Genomic DNA, 22,291 nt, shown 5'->3' with positions numbered 1-22,291 from the left:
ATAATCATAGAATTGATTTGTCACTGTTAATTCAAATATGTTATTTACTGTTCTTCTATCAGTGGATACATCTTCTGTCCTTGGATGTTTTCCACTGATTGATTGGTTGATTACATTTGTCAACCAGACAGGCTTATTTAGTTTTCATATAATTATTTAATGAAAGTCTTGGATGAAATTATTTTACTAGAAGGCATTTTGACAAGATTCTCCCTGAATCAATATGGGATCCTCCACTGTCTTTAGTTGCTGTGTGTTGTCTATGAAGCAGAATGTCTTATCCCCATTGTTCCAGAAAGAACATCTTTATAATATAACTAGAGGCCTGATGCATGACATTCATGCAAAAGTAGGCCTTCCTTCCCCTGGTGCCAGCACCAGCTTCCCTCTGGCAACCGGGACCCAGGCTGGCTTCCCTCTGGCCCGGCTTTGTCCGGAGGGACATCTGTTCTAATTAGCATATTACCCTTTTATTATTATAGATACCTGCCAGGCTTTAAAAATACCTTCTTTGGTGAACATTCTCCATTTTCTTTAATCTCTACAATATTGCTTTTGAAATAAAAAATCCTAAGTTTGACTTAAAAGTTTGTTTCTAATTTATTTTATATTGCACATTATTTCATCAAAAATATTAATAACTTCAACTCATGCTTTTTTGTAGCCCTTACAAGTAGCAATGAATTTTGGATTTCTAAATCTTATTTTTGTTTTCCTTTTTAAAGAGAGATTAGAATTAAGGATGGTGGAGAAGATGTGGGATATGGGAAGGAAACTTTAAAATCTATATGGTAAGAAAATATAAATACATGTAGCTTTGGGAGGAAGGATATTTTTATATTTTAAATTAAAGTTCCTTTTAAACATACAGTCTGAATAATTACATCAAAATTAAAACAGAAACTGTTCCAATTTTTATCACAACTATTTGAATCCCCCTTTTATTCTGAATTCAATAAAAATTTATCAAGCAGCTTTCAGCTAGTATTCTAGACACTTAGGATATATGAGTGAACAAAACAAAACCAAAAATACCTATCCTTGTGAAGATTGTATTCTCATGGGTGAGGACAAACAATAAAGAGAGAACTAATAAACAAGGAAATTATATAGTATTAAAGAACTTAATGAATGGAAAAAATAAAGATAGTATTGTAAAGAGAATCCAAAGTACTGTGGTAGCCCTAAAACTCACTCTGTTCTTGACTCACTGATCTCATGTTCCTGCACATACTGCTTCTAATGCCTTTGCACTATTTACTTCTTCAACCTGGGATGTTTCCCTCCAGATATTGGCATAGCTAAACCTATATTTCCTTCAAAAGTTTATTCAAGTGTACCTTCTCAGTGAGGCTTATCCCAAACACTCTATGTTAAATTTCAACCTGGCTGTGAAGGAAAGGGAGCCCTCATGCACTGTTGGGATTGCAAATTAGTGCAGCCACTGTGGAAAACAGTATGGTATGGGGGATCCTCAAAAAAGGAAAAATAGAACTACCATATCACTCAGTAATTCCACTTCTGGGTGTTTATTTTAAGAAACCTTCAAATGCTAATTTAAAAAAATGCACCCCTATGTTTACTGCATCACTATTTACAATAGCCAAGATATGAAAGCAACCTGTGTCTATCAATAAACGAGTGGATACATTAGATGTGGTACATATATATAATCGAATATTATTCAACCATAAAAAGGAATTAAATCTTGCCATTTGTTACTACATGGTGGGATCTCTAGGGCATTATGCTAAGTGAAATAAGTCAGACCGAGAAAGACAAATATCATGTGATTTCAACTCTATGCAGAATATAAAAATAAAAAATAAATGAACAAATAAAACAGAGATAAACACATAAATACAGAGAACATTTTGATGGTTGCCAGATGGAATGGAGGGTTAGGGGAATAGGTGAAAAAGGGGAAGGGATTAAGATGTACAAATTGTCAGTTATAAAAATAATCACAAGGATGTAAAGTACAGCTTAGGATATATAGTCAATAATATTGTAATGAATATGTATGGTGTCAGATCGGTGCTAATCAGAGTGATGACTTCATAAGTTATATAAGTGTCTAACTACTATGTTGTACACCTGAAACTAATATAATATTGTATGTCAACTATAATTGAAAAGTTTAAAAAATTATTTAAAAATGTATGAATAAACCAATTTCAACCTGCCTGCTATGGACTATATTGAGTTCCCCTTCCCCACAAATATTCAAATGTTGAAGCCCTAACCTCCTATTGTGACTATATTTGGAGATGGGAGCTCTAAGGGTATCAAATAGGTAATTGTACAAGGTGCGGCAAACAGAGTTTATTCTTGTATTATTATTATTTATTAATTATATTTTCCATATGAAAAACTGTAAACTTACTTTTGCCCCAGCTTGTATAAATGAGCCTGGATTTTAAGGGAGAGACTTAAAATAAAGATAAAAATTGGGAAATTATTGGTATATAAATTACATTTAAAATCATGAGACTGCATGTTATCTCCAAGGATATAAGTTTAAAATAGGTTATAAAAATGGAAGGCTAGAGCATTTCAATAGTAAGAAGTTGTGGAGAAGAACAACCAACCAAAGAATACAGAGGGAAAGTAACAATTTAATTATAGGGAAAACCAAGACCATGTGATATACTGGAAGACAAAAGAATGAAGTATATCAATGAGGGGAATGTAATCAACTATGTCAAATGCTGATGACGTATCAATATGAGGCCTGAGGATTGACCATGGAGATCATTGGTGACTTTGACGACAGCAGTTTTAGTACAACAGTAAAGACTCAAGTCTCACAAAAATGGATGCAAGAGATAATGGAAGAGAAATTAATATGGGCAACTCTTTTAAAGAGTTCTGCTGCAAAAGGAAATGGAAAAATCAATATATTTCACAGTCAGAAATGTCATAATTTGCTTATGGGTGGAGTGGGACAGGGGGAAAAGAAAGGAATTCAGGACAACCCCAATATTTTGGCTACAAAATCTATAAGAATGTAATCATCATATACTAAATAAGGAATACTCCAGAAGTAAGTAGGGGAACTTCAGGTTGAAAGCCTTATCCAAGTAGAAATATCTAATAACCAATTGAACATATCAACCTGGAGTTTAGGGAGGAGGTTCATTGCTGAAAATTTTAGAGGCATCAGCATACAGAGGGTATTTAAAACCCTGAGAGTGGATTAGATCACCATGGAGTAAGGAAATGGGAAAGAGCTCCTAGAACTGGAATGCATCTGGAAGAGGAAAAGAACCCAGCAACTGAGACAGATAAAGATGTCCGGTAGGAGAAAAACAAAAGTTAAATTTTGAAAAATATTTCAAACAGAATTATCAACTGTGTCAAGGGATGATGCTAGGTCAAGGAAAATGAGGAAGAGAGATCTTACCATAGGGTTTTAGTAGCAGAGACCATTGGTAATTTGGACAGGATCAGTTAAGATGGAATGCAAGGAATAAGAGACTTATTGGAGTGGGCTCAAGAGAGAATGGAAGAAAACTAATCAGTGACAGCAAGTAAGAGCACAAACAACCCTCAAGAAGTTTTGCTATAAAAGAAGCATAGAAACTGAATGAAGGATGGAAGGATAAGAAATTTTGAGAGAATTTTGTTTCTTTGGGTTTGGTTTGGTTTGGTGGGAAAGACACCTGCATACTTATTATGTTGGTGGGAAAAAATCTATTAGAGACATTTGGTTGGTGGTAGGGAGGAGAGAGAGACACAACTGAGATGGACTGATTATTCTTTACGGTAAATTAAGATGGCCACCCCTAGAGAAGCAGTAAGTGTCCTCAGAGGGGATTCGGGCTCCTATTAAACAGTTGGAAGAATGTTCAGAGGAAAGAATGAGTATACAGGGAATTTTGCTAATGATGGATTGTGAATTCCAACGGTAAAACCAAAAGGATTTTCAAAGACTAAAGAAAGATGGTAACTGGGACAGAAAAGCAAATGAGCAGAATTCTATGGGGATTCCAGTAAAAAAGATGAGAGATGACCTAGAGGTCTAGAGTTGCTTGATGAGACTGACATAAACTGAAATACATGAAACAGTGAGGTGAGTCCTTGTGGACCCAAGGCAAGTATTGGCAATACAGGGTAGGCTAGGGGTTGGGGAAGGCTGAGTGTCTGGGGATCTCTCCTTCCCACCTTTATGTTTGGCAGGCACAGCTCAGCAGTTCAGCAAGCTATGGACTGAACAGTGGCTTTTCATCGCCCCACTCCTCCCTCCCCACATCTTTTTGACTCCAGGGATATTTATTGTTCAGTTTCCAGTGCAGAGGTGACAGACTTTTTTCCAGGTCTTCATTTCCCTGCTTTAAAAAATCAGCTGTGCAAGGGCTGTGAAATCTGTCAGGCAAACCACACTGCCTATACTCCGGCCTTCACCTTTCACAGAGCTGATTATTTGGTAAAATTCTCCTGATGCATTTCAAAAGAGATTTTCGTGAGAAATCCAAATGCATTTAATTCCACCTTGTCATAGCGAAAACTGCACTGAGTCATCAAATCAAGAGCTCCCCAGCCCCTCCCATCCATGATTAAACAGAAACCCAGGACAGGATACAAATCCAGGGGATCTTTGCAAATCCTAAGGGTGATCCTTTGCTCTCCCCATTTTCACCCCTGTAATAAATGTTCTTCCAGAAATATTTCCTAGACAGCAGAGATGTGTGAACAAGAAAGGCAGTCTCAAATAAAGCATACATATGATGTAAGAAATTTTACTATGTGGTAACTATATTGACAAACAATCTTATCCTATATAATAAAGAGCTAATATGCAAATGGCCATCATGCCCTCACGCCATCATGCCATAACAGCTCAGATACTCAACTCTGGGGAGAGAGAAATGGGGATCAGCCAGGCACAAATGAGCTTGCAAGAGAGGAATGGGGACCAGCCAGGCTGCAGCCTGGGAGAGGGACAAGCCGCACGCCCCACAGTCCCTTGCTACTGTGGCCAGCCCAGGCAAAGCCAGCCTGGGTCCTGGGTACCTGTGGCTGGCCTGAGGGAGGAAAGCCCAGGTCCAGGTGCCTGCGACCAGCTGGAGGAGGGAATCCTGGGTCCTGGGTGCAGGCGAGGCAGAAGTGGTTAGGGGAGATCAGGCCAGCGGGGGAGCAGTTAGGAGCAATCAGGCAGGCAGGCAAGTGGTTAGGAGTCAGATTGTGAGAGGCAATTGGACATCCCCCAAGGGGTCCTGGATTGGAGAGGGTGCAGGCCGGGCTGAGGGACCCCTCCTCCCCTTCCTCCCCCATGCATGAATTTCATGCACCAAGCCTCTAGTACTTTAATAAAATCAAAATTTAGTACAAAAGTCACTCCAAGAAGAGTTCAGAGGTTCCCCTTAGCTCCTACAAACTGGAGTTTTTAAATTGGAAAGGTGTGTTGTTAATCTGCTGCTTGGAACTGCCAAGTGGCTAAGCATGTTTGCCAGAACTGGAAGAGACAAACTGCTCAAGAAGTTTCCCTAGAAATTGAAGAACTGTTTGCTTAAATTATATCACTGGGTGTCTTCTCTGGGACTGAGGGATTGGCACAATGATTTTTAGTACAGATAATGGCAAGTTATAGTATGGCAATTCATGTATAACGATGAGGTAGAAAGAATTCTAAATAACTACAACAAGTGCTTACTTCCTGAAGATTGATTTTGATTTGACTAATGAGACCAGAGGTGACACCATGGCCATGTGTGATGAGGAAGTAGGCATCAGCCTGCGGATCCTGTCAGGGCCTGTGGTACCCTTGATTGCTAGTTGTGACCATTTTCCAGTCCTCCTAATGACATGAAATCTCCTAATGACATGAAACCTCTGTCTCTCCATAGTCCCAGAAATCATAACAGGGGACATGGAGTCAGCCATGGCGGTGGACTTGAACCCCTGGGTGGAATATGAATTTAGAGTGGTTGCCACCAATCCAATTGGGACTGGAGATCCAAGCACCCCGTCTCGAATGATCCGCACCAATGAAGCAGGTAAGAGTGAGAATTCCATTTGTTATGCCTCTAATCACTTTGACAGCAAGCTGAATTAACCATGATTGCTTGCTTTAGTATAATCTTTCCGGATTCATTTACCTAGGCCTCATAAAAACATTTGGGTTAACGTAGGAGGTCATGGTTCAATTCCAGGTTAGGGCACATGCCTGGCTTGCAGGCTTGATCCCCAGTAGTGGGTGTGCAGAGGCAGTTGATCAATGAGTCTCTCTTATCATTGATGCTTCTATCTCTCTCTCCCTTTCTCTTCTTTTCTGAAATCAATAAAAATACATTTTTTAAAAAAAGATTAATCTTTTATGTCCCTATAAAATTGGATATAAAAATATCTAGTAAGGCACTAGCTTAGGTAAACACAAATGTCAATAATATTGATGAGAACAATATGAAGACAATAGATAAATGAAGGGGGTAGATTGCAGATACACAGAGGGGGAAAAAAACAAAATTTAATGACTTTGAACTCAATGATAACATATGAATCTCAAAAATCATTAGAATATAAGTCATCCAGCTGGTATGGCTCAGTGGTTGAGTGTCAACCCATGAATCAGCAGCTCACAGTTCAATTCCCAGTCAGGACACATGCTCAGGTTGCAGCTTGATCCCCAGTGGGTGGCATGCAGGAGGCAGCTGATCCATGATTCTCTCTCATCATTGATGTTTCTATCTCCCTCTTCCTCTCCCTTCCTATCTCTCTAAAATCAATAAAAATATATTTTTAAAAAGAATATAAGTGCACTGAGAATGGGGCTTTTGTTTTATTTGTTCACTGTTCTATCTCTATCACCACGTAGTGTCAGGCACTAGTGCTCATGCGTCTTTGTTGAAAGATTAAAAGGGAATATTTTTTTATTCTTTTATATGTCCCTAAGTACACCAGTACCTAGGTCAGAGACACATTTACATAGAAAACTAATAATTAAATGTGACTATTTTGTATTATAGTTACAGAATTGGACCAAAAATTTGATTTGTGACTTTTTATAAATTTAATAAAGTTTATAATAACTAATCTATCAAAAGAGTTGATTCTTTCTCTAAAACACACTAGGTCTGGTTCTTTAAAAAAAGTGTTTCTCTAAAACACACTTGTTTTTGTTGTTGCTGTTTTTAAGAAAAAAAAATCTCAAATCTTCAACTTATTGCATGAAGTGTGAATAATCTTACAAAAGATATTCCAATTCTTTCCATGTAAAATTTAAGTAACCAAGAAAGTACAAGATAAAGTAGTCTAAATATGTTGGAAATGATTCATTCACAGAAAATTCAACTTTTCTGTGTCTATGATTTGCCTATTACAAGTTGTTTTATTTGCTACTTTTTCAATAGTGTGAGTTTAACTGAACATTAATTGCCTGGTTGGATTTTCATGCATTCATAAAATCAGTCATGCTTTCATTGTGTACAGGTGCTCATTAATTAAGAGTGTAACAGTTTAGTCGCTCCTCATTTTATGTACTCTCTGTGCAGATATTGAAATAACTGCCAATATTAGTACTTATGCATACATATTTTCTAAAAAGCTCTGCCTTATTTTGCATATAGTTAATTGTGTTTAAACAAAGGCAAAGATTACTGCCTAATTCAGTGGCTCTTTATAAATATTCATTTTGAAAATAAATAATCTGTTTGGGAGGAATAATCCTTTTAGATTTTTTTTTATAGCATAAATCTCCTTGTGCTATTAAAAAGAATTTTAGTAAAAAGCACTTACTTTCCCAGCTCAAATGTATTCAGGTGATGCATTTTAAAAGATTTCTCCCTTGACTGTTTCTGCATCTACCTCAATTATACAGCCCCTGTCTCTCCATTTTATCGAGTTCTATATACATGACATACTTTAGTCCATTAAAATCTTATGGAAGAGAAGAGAAATAGCATGAAAAATGCATGAAACGCTCTCCTTTGAAAGCGAGTTGAAGAAGGCTTGTACCGCCTACTTTACGTTTCCTGTGCTTTGGTGCAACACAGGGTTAGAGCTACTAATGGTGTTGAACCAAGTGTTGAGTTTTGTGCCTGTCTCGTCAGACAGCACAGATTAAAAGAGACACCAATATCCTGAGATGTTCTCTCCAGTCGCTCACTCTGCCTCTATTAAGTATATGTCCTGTATTGTCCTGTATTTCAAAAGATGACCCTGCTCTAATAGACCAAGTAAACTTTGAAAATCAATGGAGCTGCTTAGAAGAGAAAAGGTTTCACATTCAGGATATGGAATTGAAACTTTTATGTCCTTATAAAATTCTCTTATTTACTAGAATATTCTAAATACCAAAGCAGCTTTAGTAAAGCATTTTTGCCTTAGAATTACTCCTTTCCCACACACCAAAAAGTTAATTATTTTGCAATTTCCTCTAAGATATATTTTGAATTTTCTAGTCATCAAAACACTGTTAGTAGTAAATAAATATAAAGTAAATTGATTTAGTTTGACTTTTTATTATTAAGATGTCAAAATAGTAATAAAAATATGTTTTACTTATTGTACATTTATGTTTATCTATAGTAAAATTTTATTACAAGTTTTAGATAGATAGAGATACCCCTGTATTTTATTTTAGAAATGTGTTACATCATCAAAACAGTATATATATATATATATATATATATATATATATATATATATTTGGGTTGCATAATGGAAATGCTTTCTCTATTATTTAAAAAGATGACACTCAGGAGGGAAACACATTTTTAGGATATGGATTTGAAGTATATGCTATGGTAGAAATGAAAAAAAAATATATGCAAAAGTGAATGCAGTACAGCAATTCTCTCATTTAATTAAACTGTAATATTCTATGAGTTATGTATTTATAACATAATTGTTGAGAAATAAATGAAAAGGTGAAGGATAGAGGTAACAATATGGTTTACCTCTGTAATTTACGAAATAGTGTAAACTTGTTAGTATCAAAGCCCTTGGCATATATCTCAATATTTGCAGTTTTCTTTACTTCAAATTATGACTAATTTTATATATCTGGATTAAGATTCTGAGTTTTAGAGATAGGCAGGTCTAAATTAATATTCTTCTCGCCCACTTGCTAGCAGTAAACTTGGTAAGATACACAAATAGTTTTGAGGCTCAATTTTCTCAGTTATTAAATGGGGATAATAGTACTACTTACTGCTTTGGATCATTGTATTGAATAAGATAGTGCCTGTAAAGAGCTTAGCATAATACCTGGTACATGATAAATGCCTACTCTTAGCCACTTATTATTATTATTATCATTGATTTTTATTGTGTTATTACTTTATTATGTGGAAATTTAAACTACGGTAACCATGCAAGAGCTGCTTTTTATCATACTGAAGAAGCATTTTCAGGTTAAACATATGTTGGTCAATATGGTTAGGGCCATCCAGTCTCTTGGCTTGCCGCTGGCTCCTCCAAAATGTTCTCCCACTGAGCAGTCTCTGCTGCAGGCTTCATGCCCTCAGGCCCTGCTCCTCAACCCACCTGAATGGCTGGGAGTTATAACCTTCAGGGTATGGTGCATTCTCTGACTCTTACCTAGGCAAGTTTCAGTCTATAAGGAGGAGTGATGTTGTCTCAACATATAGACACTTTCTTTGGTTCTGATAGCATAGATAAGATAAGATGGGAACCTGGTCGAGGAGGGCAATAGGGGGACAGGAGGGAGCATCTGTAATATGCTCAGCAATAAATAATTTTTTAAAAAAGACAAAAGGTGCAGAGAAAAAGAACTGTCACATGGAAACACCATGCTTAAAAAGTTTGTTCCACATTAAAATAGTTTGCAAAGTTGCTTAGTACATTGTTTTCTCCCCTGAAAATTCTCTTTTCAAAGTAAAATGGAAAATGTCACATACATACTTATGGCCACAAAAGGAAAAAATATTTTTCTCCGTTTAAGAGATTATTTTTTCAACCATATGAATATGAATATCAAGTAGGCAGACAGATGAACATCATTCCAAGCCTTAGCACTGTCTGCATTATATCACTGTTATGTAACTGGTTTACTAAACAGCCTGAACTCTGTAGAGTTTAAACATAAGATAGTTTCCTTTTTCTCTCCCACTGCTCTCCAATATGCTCCTTCTGATTTCTGGCTTCAGCCACAAATATATCCACGGTGTGTTTAGGTACTAGTGTAGTCTCATTCTCAGATTATAAATTTTTAATTTTGATTGACATAAAAACTGACTTCCAATTCCATGTTTTCTTCCTTCCATCCCAGCACAGGCTTGACCCAAAGGTATTTATATGTCTTTCTTTCCTTCTTTCCACTTCCTTCTCCCCCCTTCCAATCGCTGCTCTGCACACTTCTCAAATCAGACAAAAGACTAGGAAAAACTACTTAGATGGTAAAATGTGTGGTTCTCTCTTGGGTGTTGAGTGCTCCATGTGATGGGATTTGTCCACATGATGCTTTTCTCCCTCAGAAGGTGCATTGGGTCCTTTGGAGACTCTCCCATCGCCTACCAGGCAGTCCTATTGTGTGAGCCCAACAAGCCTACTCAATCCATCTCCATATTGTCCACTTGGCCCACAGTAATGATTGCCCATTCCTGTGCTGCCAAATTCTAGAAACACACAGTATTCTCAAGAATTAATTTGCTCGCTGCTCTGGTAACATCGTGTGGGGCTGGGCCATCATTACAAAATCTTGAACCTCATGGCATCAGCCAGTGTGAGGAGTAATAAGCATCTGTACTCTGTAGCAGTTATTTTGCTCCTCTTCTTACTTAGCTTGAGGGAGAATAGGCACTCCGACTTCTCTTCTATTGACAGCTGGGGGTGCAAGGAGATACCACAGCACATCCATCTGCTGTACTGACGACCTTCTTCCAAAACATTCCTTGTGCTAAAATCTGGAGGGGTAATGGGAAAGGGCCATGAAATTTTGTTTCTCTATTTCTTAGGAATTCAATGGTTTCATCCAGCCCACCTCACTTTAACATCCAAGGTTACGTGTGACTCGTCCCAAGTCCAGAAAAGACTCATTTAACTTCCTACTATAATTTCTTCAGGGTTATACATTATCTCCTTCTTTCTGCAAGGACCTTGCTTTGTTCATAATTGTATCTTCACAGTTCTTGTCCATGATAACTACTTAGGAAATTTATTGGAGCTCAAATATTATAGAAGGAACACAGTAAAATACTATTGTAATATGAGATAGGGTTAGATTCCTTTTCTCTCGGGGTATGTGTATTTGCCTTGTAAATGGCACTTAATTGGACTTTGAAGGGTAGACCAAATAGGACTCAGGCAGAATTATTTATAGGAGGAAATTAAAACTATAGTTGTCAGGCACTTATGTGTACAGAGAAAAGGCATAGGCTTTGGGGTTTTTAAAGGTCTCTCCAAGCTATGTTTCTAAGAAAAAAAATATAGAAAATATCAAGCATGCAGCTGAAGTAATTGGGAAATCCTGAAATAAAATACTATTAATGAGCAGTACAACTTTCTTCAACCTGATGAGCAATTTAATTATATTAAATAAAAGAAATGGTTCTTAGTAACATTAAAAGAAGGCAAAAATCATGTCAAGCAACAGACCTCTAAGACCAGATCTCAGTAATTAGGAAAAGAGAAGAAAACAGCACGGCTCATCTAACAGAGAATAGTTTAAATCATGTAACCACTTTTGTCCAGGCAAGTCTTTTCTTCAAAATGTATACAAGAAGCAGAACTTTCAGTTTCATAGGCACTTTGTAAGCAAAGATGGGAACCCTTCAACAAATGCTTTTCTAAAAGAAACCTAATTGTCAGACATTTATTTTACTGATAAATAACAATACGATGAAAGAAAAGTAGAAAATTTAAGCGTGAAAGATAAATGGATAATGAGAGGTTATCAACCCAGGAATAAATGTGAAACACTCAAGTTAGACTTTTTCTAACTATCTAGTCCCCATAATACGATACACCATTCTAAATCACAAACCATGTTTCAGGCCCAGTGCTAAGCACTTGCCCTTCATTATGTCATTTAATTCTCATATTAACTCTCTAAAGCCATGAGTGTTTATCCTCATTTTACAGATCAGAAAACACATTTCTAGAGTTTTAAAAACTAAGTAAGTGACAGAGCTGGAATTCTAACCCAGATGGTGTCTTCCAAGTTGTCTCCCTCTCCACTCCCTTCTTTCTCCTCATCCTCTTCTGACCACATGGGTCAACAAATCTCATTCAAAGATTATTTTACCCATCCTCTGCTTCTACTTCCTTGTGGACCCATATAAACAAAGTTCAGAATAAGAGTTGAGGCAAACAGCATTTATTGCATGTACTCGCCTCCGTGGCTCTTGACTATTGCCAGGCATGAGAAGGTTCAGAAATGAGAGAAATCATACATTTCTTAAAATATCCTAACAATCTCTTTTGCAAACCAAAAATGGATATTGCCTATATTTCCAAATTAAAACAACCTTAGCCAAAATTGAAAGCACAGTTTCCATGGAACTAGCAGAACCATATTATACAGATTTCCAAAAGGATACTCTATTTCAAGGTCTTATGTAAATAGACTCATGTTGAACTTTAAGTGCTGACCATAGAAGACTTCACTACTTTCTTTTTCAAATCTAACTGGATAATAGCATTAGGTAAACTGTATCAATTATAGTTCCAGACATTTTGATAAATAATGATGAAAATAACCTTGAAATATAGGTAATATTATCTCCATGAGGGAACCAAAGGACAAAGAGGTTAAGAAATATTTCCACCCAACCTGCCAAAATGGAAGTGGGATTCAGGCCAGAGCTTTCTCATTTCCACACGAACATCTTACGATTTGTGCATACCGCCTTCTCTAGCCTATTGATAGGAATGAAAGCTTTATTTGAAATCCTTAGGAAACAACGCTGGTATATTTTATCTTGGGAATTTTGAATTTAACTCTTCCTATAAAGTGAGCTTAAATGATAATCAGTTAACTGAAATATTGATGTGCCATGTACTTCAATCCATGTAGGGAAGATGCTTTTAAGTTTCCCTCTTGACTCCCACATTTACTGTATAAACAACCTCCTTTCTTTCTTTCCATTCGTCTGTAACTTTCCAAACCATTCACTGGATTGGCATTAAGCTCCTAATTTTCATCACCTCCTCAGGTCTCTAATGAAGCTGTATGGACAAAAGTAAGTTTATAGTTGTTTGTATGGCAAAAGGCATGCAGGTTAGGATTATTACAATAGCTTTATTAACTCAAAAGAATGTCACTCACAACTGTAGTCCTTACTATTGCCCACCCTTGTATAATAAGCCATGTAAACATCTACTGTAGTAGATATTGCAAGTTATTTAAGGAAAGTAGAGAGATTGGCAAATTATTTCATCCTGCCTTCTTTTGTTTTGTTAATTAATTAATTTAAATTGAAGGTTAATTAAAGCATGTTGTTAGTGTGACTGACTTTGCTAAAATATTATACTTAAAGTTCTTTGAGACTCATGCTTAAATTCATGCCTGCTGAAACTAAGGTAGCATACTATATGTTATCACTCTGAGTGTGCAGTATGTCCAATGTATATGGTGAAAAGAAACAAGAGTATGATTTTCAGCATACCAGAGAAGGCACTAAGACAGCTAAGCATTTCCAGCTTGTGGGAAAAATATTAATTACATTAGCTGTTCTTGAAAGAGCGTTGCTTAGAACAAAATTCAGGAGAATCAGAATTTAGTCTGTTATCCATGAATATAAACTTGATTCTCTAAGACAATAAACTCAGGACATTTATCAGTATATAACTGAGGGGCAAACGCATTCAGCTGCTTAATTTTAAATCTGGTTCTCAGTAAGTACATTAAAATATATTTGGTTTTTAAGTATATATGTATTTCTCTGAACTCAATCAAAGCATTTATTCGATGTTTGATTATATTCATTTTTTATTTCTAACAAGAATTATAGAACTTTTACAGCAGAAGGGCTCTAAAAGATTAAATCAAATTTGTATATATCATGAATATGTTGTTTTATAAATAAAAGGATATAATTAAAATTAGTGGATTTCAAAGCATTGATGGCAGAAATAACTGTGTGCTACCGACTTGAAAATGAATGAGCCTGGGTTCTACTGTGCATCTGCATGTAATTAGGAAATTTAAGCCAATTAAAATTAGAATACCCATTTCACACAATGTGATCCTGACAAGAAAATATAATTCCTGAGATGCAGCTATTAAAGCCTTGTTTTCTTTTTCTATGTTGATTATACATAAATAATCCCTATTGCATAAAATTTATGCAATTAAAATATATTGTTTTTACAGTTTTACTGATATGTAATTAACCTATAACATATTGAAGGTGTACAGCATGGTTTGATATATGTATATATTGTGAAATTATTACCACAATAAGTTTAGTTAACGTCCATCATCTCACATAGTAAAAAAGGTTTTTCGTGAGGTGAGAACTTTTAAGATCTACTCTCTTAGCAACTTTCAAATATACAATAAAATATTGTTAACTACAGTCTGCATGCTGCACATTACATCTCCGTGACTTATTTATCTTACAACTGGAAGTTTGTACCTTCTGACCATTTTCATCCATTTTGTACCCACCATACCCCACCTCTGGCAACCACCAATCCATTCTTGGTTTCTTCATATTCCACATATAAGTGTCTGTCTTTTTCTGTTTAACTTATTTTACTTATTATAATCCTCTCAAGGAGCAGCCATGTTGCCACCAGTGGCAAGATTTTCTTTTTTATGACTGAGTAATATTTCATACTATACAGGGTTTGGCAAAAGTAGGTTTACAGTTGTGAGTATGCGAAACAGAGTTTATTCTTGCATTATTATTTATTAATTGGATAATTTTTTATATGGTAAATGCTAAACCTACTTTTGCCCACCCCTGTATATATGTACACACATACCATATTGCCTTTATCTAATCATCAATCGATGGACACTTTGGTTGTTTTCATTTCTTTAAAGCTTTAAGTTTTCTATTAGTAGTTTCTATTATATCTACTAAACATTTTTTTTATTTAAAAATAGTTGGTTTTTATACACCTAGGTCTCTAAAACACAAATGGCCTATAGTGCCTTTTGTGTTATTTGTGTTAGATATTAAAATTGCAGGTAGTGTGAGAGAGGATCTTATTTTTTTTTTACATTAAATTAAATATGGGATATCTTCTCTTGAAAAGAAATTAGTAGCCGTAAGAAAACCTCAAAGGCTGATTTCAAATAATGAGAGAAATTTTATGCAATCTGGATTATTTATGTATAATCAACATAGAAATTACCCAAAGAAACAAATCAAAGAAAGTATTCCTTCCCTTTCTTGGTTGCTCAAAGTGAAAATTTTCACCAAATTTTTTACCACTTTCTTTTTATTTTTATTAACACTCTTGAGAAATCTAATTTTTTTAAATAAATGCATTAATTGACTGTGGTACTTTATAACTCTATTCTAGAGGTTCCATGCATCCTCTTTTTAGATGATGTTTGAGGTCACAATAAAATAGGAAAGGATCTTCAATGCCTAGTCTTTCCACAAAATCATGATCCAAAATTCAGGATGGTGTCCTCAAAAAAGAGGATAAAGTCCTAACTTTGAGGTATAAACTTAACTATTTCAATGTAAATGACAATGTGTGTGCCTCTGGTAGATATGACCTGTAATGTTATTTGGCTATTAGTTGTCAGAGATTAATGTGAAACATATAATGGGGGTGCAGAGTACACTTTTTAAAAAAACAAACAAGTGCTACTAAGACAAGCCATAATGGCATAATGTTAACAAATTATCTTGCTTTTACTATTTATTTGACCATGTATTAATAGTTACAATATTCAGAACTCTGAGATTTTAGCCACTGAGGGAATACAATTAAACCAGCTCCCTTCTTGTGTGCCTTACTCATACTATACACTAGGAAAGGAATTTAGAATTAGTCCTATATAACACTGGTTTTGGGACATGGTGTTAAGGTCATAGCTATTATATGTAACAATAACCATGACTATTACCAAAAACTCACATAAAATGATTTGCTCATTGTTCGTATAAATTGGACATATTCAGTTATTGCTATAACACTGTCATTTTTTTTCTTAGTTGAATTTCTTGTGACTTCTTGAATGAAAGATAAAGAGGTATCCAATTTCATGTAATTCTGAGGAAATTTATGAGAGTGAACTCCATACATAAGTAAGTTTTTTTAATTCTCACCTGAAGATATCTTTTTTTAAATTGATTTGAGAGAGAGAGGAATAAAGAGAGACAGAAACATCAATGTGAGAAAGAAACATCAATCATTGCCTCCAATATGCACCCCTCCTGGGGATCAAGCAAGCAGTTTGGGTATGTACCCTAATGCGGAATTGAGCACACAACCTTTTGGTGTATGTGATGACACTCCAACCAACTGAGCAACCCGGCCAGGGCGAATAATCTTTAGTATACATGTAACTGTGAGAAAAGAATGATAGGTAGCTGCTGTTGTGTGTAGACTTCTACATGTGCACAAGCAAAAGAAGAACTAGTTCATGGAGCAAAGTGTCCAAGGACACTGAAGTTGGGACCCTAGCAAATGTAGTTTATTTGTTTCAGTGGAGCCAATTATATATTCACAGACTTTTCTTTTCTACCTCTCTTACCCAAGGAGAATGTTTATTTTTTATTTATTTCTAGTAGAATATAAATTCTACATAATTTTTTTCTGGTATATAAAATGCTGTGTGAGTATCTACCAGTAATTAATTGCCTTTCATAGAGGCATGTAATATATGGGAGTGAATTTATTGTTTATGAGTATATCAATGGTGTTTAAAAACTATATTCTGAGATATAAATCCAACGCTGAAGTGTAAAATTGCTCCTGCAGGCTCATAGGCTGGAAAATGATTTCTTTTAATAGTTCTCTTCATTTAACAGTTCTTCATTTGAAAATGTTTCCTTTCAGCTGCAGATTTTGTGGTTTGGTGTGGTGAAGGGGAAATTAATTCCTTTGACACATTTATTCTTTTAATATTTATTTGAAAAAGTTTCACAGGATGCTTATATATTTTGCAGTTTGCAGAGAGATTCATTCTTTAGTTTTATTTTTTAATGTTTATTTGTTTAAATAAATTTTCAATCCATGGAAGTGTTGCTAAGAGCTCTTTAGGGGGCTTTCATAAAGCAATAATGCTAATGTCAGCCTGTGGGTTTTCCAGGGAGTCTGCAAGCCCTGAAACCACAGAAAAGAGCCACATCCCTAGAAAGAAGGAGAAATAGAAATTTTGTAGGACAAAAACTAACCATTAGTAGATGTCCTTATCTATAAAGTTAATTATAATTTAGACCTTACTCTCTCATAGCATGCACAAGAAGACTGGTTTGGGGATGTGGTATGTGGCCAAGAAAAACACGTATCACTCATAGATTTGAAAGTAGGGTATCTGTCACAAACATCTTGTTTTAATACTGAATATCACCAGTAACTTCGAACAAACTTTGATTTATTTATATCAGGATTTTACCCAACCTAATGATGTGTTCTTACTATAAAGACACTTAAATTACACATGTATTTATCACTTGCTCTCTGCCCATTTTATCCACAGTTCCAAAGACAGCACCCACCAACGTAAGTGGAAGAAGTGGAAGAAGGCACGAGTTAGTCATTGCCTGGGAGGTAAGAAAGCCTGTACTCGGATGTCAGAACTAGTTGAGTCCTTAGGAAATACGGCTACATATTTAGTGTCTGTACTTGGTACAGGGAGACTTAATAATTCATGTTTAAATTAGGTGAAGGAACACTTTGAACATGCATTGCTCAGATAGATATTGCCAGCATCATCCTTTCTCATTTTCACACCAAGCCCCAGTTGACTTTTCTCCAAGTCTGTGGAATGCCCTCCTGTGAACAGGCTATCTCATAGTAAAGTTTGATTAAAACTCATATATTACTTCAGATGTCTGCCTGGCTTAGCTCAATATTTAATTATTTCAAGATTAAGTAGCACCCTTGACTTATTTGGAGTCTAAAACTAGTGGGGAGGAAGGAACTGACCCCCCACTGACTTTGTGGCATAATGCCTTGCTTATCTCATTTATCCCATACAACAATCCTATTAGTGGGGATCATTTTCCTTGTGTTAAAAATCATGAAACTGAGGCAGAATTTAACTACTTTCTCTGAGAAGTAGTAGAATTGGGGACTTGGATAACAAAACTTATGTTCTTTTGTCTCACTCACCATATGATCTCCGTTCCTTATCAAAGAAGTGTGAGAGGTGCATTTATTTTTCATGAAGCCACTTTCATTTTTTGATGATAAATTACCTTATTATTCAATATAGCAATGTAGCTCACAAAACTATGCCTTAAAATATGAAAATGGAATCTAAATGAAAATGTCTACTGGAGAAAACTAAACAAATTCCTGACACTCTAGGGACAATGATCAAATGTATAGAAAAACATCTTTTCCCAGTAAGAAATTTTCCATGAGCACACTCTGTCCTGCTCTTATGTCCATTCCCCTCTTCTTCAATAAAACATTTTGTCTTGTTTTGATTTCTGCAGAGGAATTAACTTCCCAATACCTGAACTTCACCGAGATCAAATTTCTCTAAATGGAATTGCCTTCCCTGTACAGTTTTTGTGTCAAAGTCAGCTCAGGCTGCTAGAACAAAAATTGTATAGACCAGGTGGCTTATAAATGACAGGAATTTATTTCTCACAGTGCTGGAAGCTGGAAGTCTACAATCAAGTCTACAAGCAGGTTGAGGCCTGGTGAGGCCCGATTCCTGGTTGATAGTCATTTTCTCACTGTCTTCAATGGCAGGAGGCAAGAGAGCTCTCCAGTCTCTTTTGTAAGAGCACTGATACCATTCATGCAGGCTCTTTCCTTATAATCAAATCACCCACCAAAGGCCCTTCTTCTTATAGTATCCCACTGGGGGTTAGGATTTCATCACATAAATTTGGGAGGGATATAAAATTCAATCTGTAGTACTTTCATTTAATAGTCCTGTCTCTTTTATTCCACTCAATACACTTTTTTCTCAAATCAAAATTCAAAAGAAAAAAATTTAGCAATTATTTATTGAGTATCTACAATGTGTTGAGTATTGTGCTAGGCAGTGGCTGGTAACTGTTCCATTCACTAACTAGTCAATCACAAGTACTCCTTTTTTTGATGCATAACTGATGCCCATTTAACAAATTTAAGTATAAGCCTTTTAGTACAGGAAGTTTCTTGAACAAATACTATATTTCAATTTTTTCATATGTTAGTAAAGCACAAAAGAAATTTTAAAAAAAAACAACAGTAGAAGAAAGATTTTACATTAATGTCTCCTAGATTTTCTGTGCTAGCAGCTCAACATAGCATCACCAGTGACAAGATTTCCCGACCCCCAGATTATATGATAATTTCCTCCAACTTGTTAAATTCTAGTGTGCAATCCAAAGGCCTTCATTTCATATATAGGACTAATTGGAGCAAATTTGTTTCACTTCAGGAATTTTCAGTACTCTTAATACTTTCCTTAAATACCAACTAATATTATTTAATTTTTCATCCTTTACCCTTAAAAGCCTTTTAAATTTCCAGCAACTGCCAAGTGATTATGCTATGTTGGCTTTTAATCCTATATAATAAAAGGCTAATATGCAAATTGTCCCCTCAACTGGGAGTTCAACTGGGAGTTCAACCAGGAGCTTGACCAGGGGGCAGGGGCCCCTCCCCCTGGCCAGCCCCACCCCCAATTAGCTCCCCCTACTCCTATCAGGTGTGGGGCTGGCTGCTAACCACCCATGTCCCCTCCCCCAGCCAGCCCCACCCCTGATCAGCCCCCTTGCCCTGATCAGGGTGGGCCAGCTGGACCTCATCTGTACACAGATTTGTGCACTAGGCCTCGAGTGTACCATAAAGATTTGAGTCTCCTTTTCTCTAGTTACCCATAGTTTTTAAAAATTTAAACTTTTGGAAGAAGTGGATTTTTTAATTCATTATTTCACTTATAATTAATTGCATTTTTCTTCTTTAGCCAGTATCTGAAGAGTTTCAGAATGGGGAAGGCTTTGGCTATATTGTGGCTTTCAGGCCCAATGGAACACGCGGGTGGAAGGAGAAAATGGTGACATCCTCTGAAGCTTCGAAGTTCATTTATCGAGATGAAAGTGTTCCTCCTCTTACTCCCTTTGAAGTGAAAGTTGGTGTCTACAACAATAAAGGGGATGGACCTTTTAGTCAAATTGTGGTCATCTGCTCAGCTGAAGGAGGTCAGTTTCTTTATCCTTATTTTTATTCAATATATTTTAATATTTTATTTTGCTATATGGGTGAGATATTATTGTACAAATATTACAAAACACAGATACACCAAAATGGAAATAAAACTCACCTATAGTCTCACCATACTTTTTAGATATATTTTTCCAAATAATTTTCATTTAACAAAATTGATCATTCCATATCTGTTACTTCATGTTCTTCACTTTCTAATGATATATGGCAAATATATTTCCATGATAATAACAATATTACTAATAGCTGTAGTGTATTCTATTCTCTGGATCGGCATTTAACCAACCGTCTATGGTTTGAAATGTAGATAATTTTATATTTTAACCCATTAAATTTAAATAAAATAAATTTAAATGAAGAAACCATTTATATGAATAATAACTATGTGTATTTATGACTAATGTCATACACACCACATTGCACTGACAAAGAAGTTTCAGACAGGGTTTCCTGTTGGAAGGTTTTCACACGTGACATCTTTCAATCCCCTTGACAATGTTGCCTAATAGGCATTATTATCCCCATTATAGATAAAAGAAAATTCAAGTTCAGAAAAGTTAAAGGTTACACAGCTTGTAATTGAGAATAAGCTCAGGTCTGTGTAATCATTAAATCCTTGATTTTTCTGTAGCACACTGCCTTCATATGCTTAATCTCATGTAATTCTCAATATAAAACCATGAGGTAGGCAGGACTTAGCAGGCAGTAAACCCATTACTCGGCTTTCTTCATCAAAATCCTGGGCTTTGTCAAGTTTTAAAACAAAAATCCAATTTTCTCAGTGAGAAAAAGCATGATAGATCTTACCCTAAAATTAGCTTTTCTTCTTAGTCCTTCTATTCAAGCGCAAATTTTTCATTGGCCCTGAGTGTAAAAATAATGCCTTCCATTTCCTAAATTTACAAATCACTAAGAAAATATTCCACCAAAGGCAACATTTACTTGACCTTCCAAATAATGATTGTCTTTATAAACTGGCCTTTTTACTTCTTTTGTGCCCACATCTGTGACTTAAAAAGCTGAAGAGAATTATTCATCTTTTTGTACTGGAGTTCATAAGAGGATATAAATAAGGCCCTTTAAATATTGAAGCACAAAAGTAGGTTCTGATTTATGTAAGATGTAGTTTTTCAAAACAAGCTGCCTTATATTTGCCTAACATAGAGCCAGATTTTGAAGCAGAGGCAGAAAGTTTATCCTAGCATAAGAATGTATCCCAAGAAACTAGAAACACCAATCAGAAAGGATATATGCACCCTTATGTTCATAGAAGCACAATTTACAATAGCTAAGATTTGGAAACAGCCTAAGTGCCCATCAGCAGATGAGTGGATTAAAAAACGGTGGTACATCTACACAATGGAATACTATGCTGCTGTAAAAAGGAAGGAACTCCTACCATTTGCAACAGCATGGATGGACCTGGAGAGCATTATGCTAAGCGAAATAAGTCAGTTAGAGAAAGATAAATATCACATGATCTCACTTATTTGTGGAATATAATGAACAACATAAACTGATGAGCTAAAACAGATCCAGAGATAGTAAAGCATCGATCAGACCATCCAAACTCAGAGGGAAGGTAGGGGAAGGTGGGAGTTAAGGGGGAGAGATCAACCAAAGGACTTGTATGCACGCTTATAAGCATAACCAATGGTCACAGACACTAGGAGGGTGAGGGCATGAAGCAGGGGTGTGGGAACAATGGAGGGGATAAGGACACATATGTAATACCTTAATCAATAAAGAATATATATATTAAAAAAAGAATGACCAGGAAAGTGAAGAACCAAGTAATAACAACAAATTATAGATGTTCCAATGACGTACCCATGCACTTAACATCTCAAATGTCTGATGTGTTTCAGATAGAGCTGGTGGACTATATTAGTTATACTAACTCTTATAACCAAATATGAGATAGGAATCTCAAACCTCAATCTACTTTTCAGGAAACTGAGGCTCAGAGAGGTTAAGGAACATGCTCAAATTGACACCAGGAAGTGACAGTTGTAAGTGACTG

The 22,291-nt window shown here is 35.8% G+C and overlaps 1 protein-coding gene across 1 annotated transcript in view; it reads left to right on the top strand.

Moving 5' to 3' along the window:
• The window catches only part of CNTN5 (contactin 5), a gene marked incomplete at its 5' end in the record, with an annotated part of 450,105 nt that overhangs the window by 377,603 nt on the left and 50,211 nt on the right, over window positions 1-22,291 (top strand). The window contains 3 exons of the mRNA XM_036323984.1: window positions 5,850-5,999; window positions 17,576-17,646; window positions 20,009-20,243. Of these exons, the coding sequence (XP_036179877.1) occupies window positions 5,850-5,999; window positions 17,576-17,646; window positions 20,009-20,243 (456 nt within the window). The remainder of the gene's footprint in view (window positions 1-5,849; window positions 6,000-17,575; window positions 17,647-20,008; window positions 20,244-22,291) is intronic.

Source organism: Myotis myotis, unplaced genomic scaffold, assembly GCF_014108235.1.
Source record: "Myotis myotis isolate mMyoMyo1 unplaced genomic scaffold, mMyoMyo1.p scaffold_m19_p_10, whole genome shotgun sequence".
In the NCBI taxonomy this organism is placed as follows: Eukaryota; Metazoa; Chordata; class Mammalia; order Chiroptera; family Vespertilionidae; genus Myotis; species Myotis myotis.
This window is presented reverse-complemented; position numbering and strand designations above follow the sequence as displayed.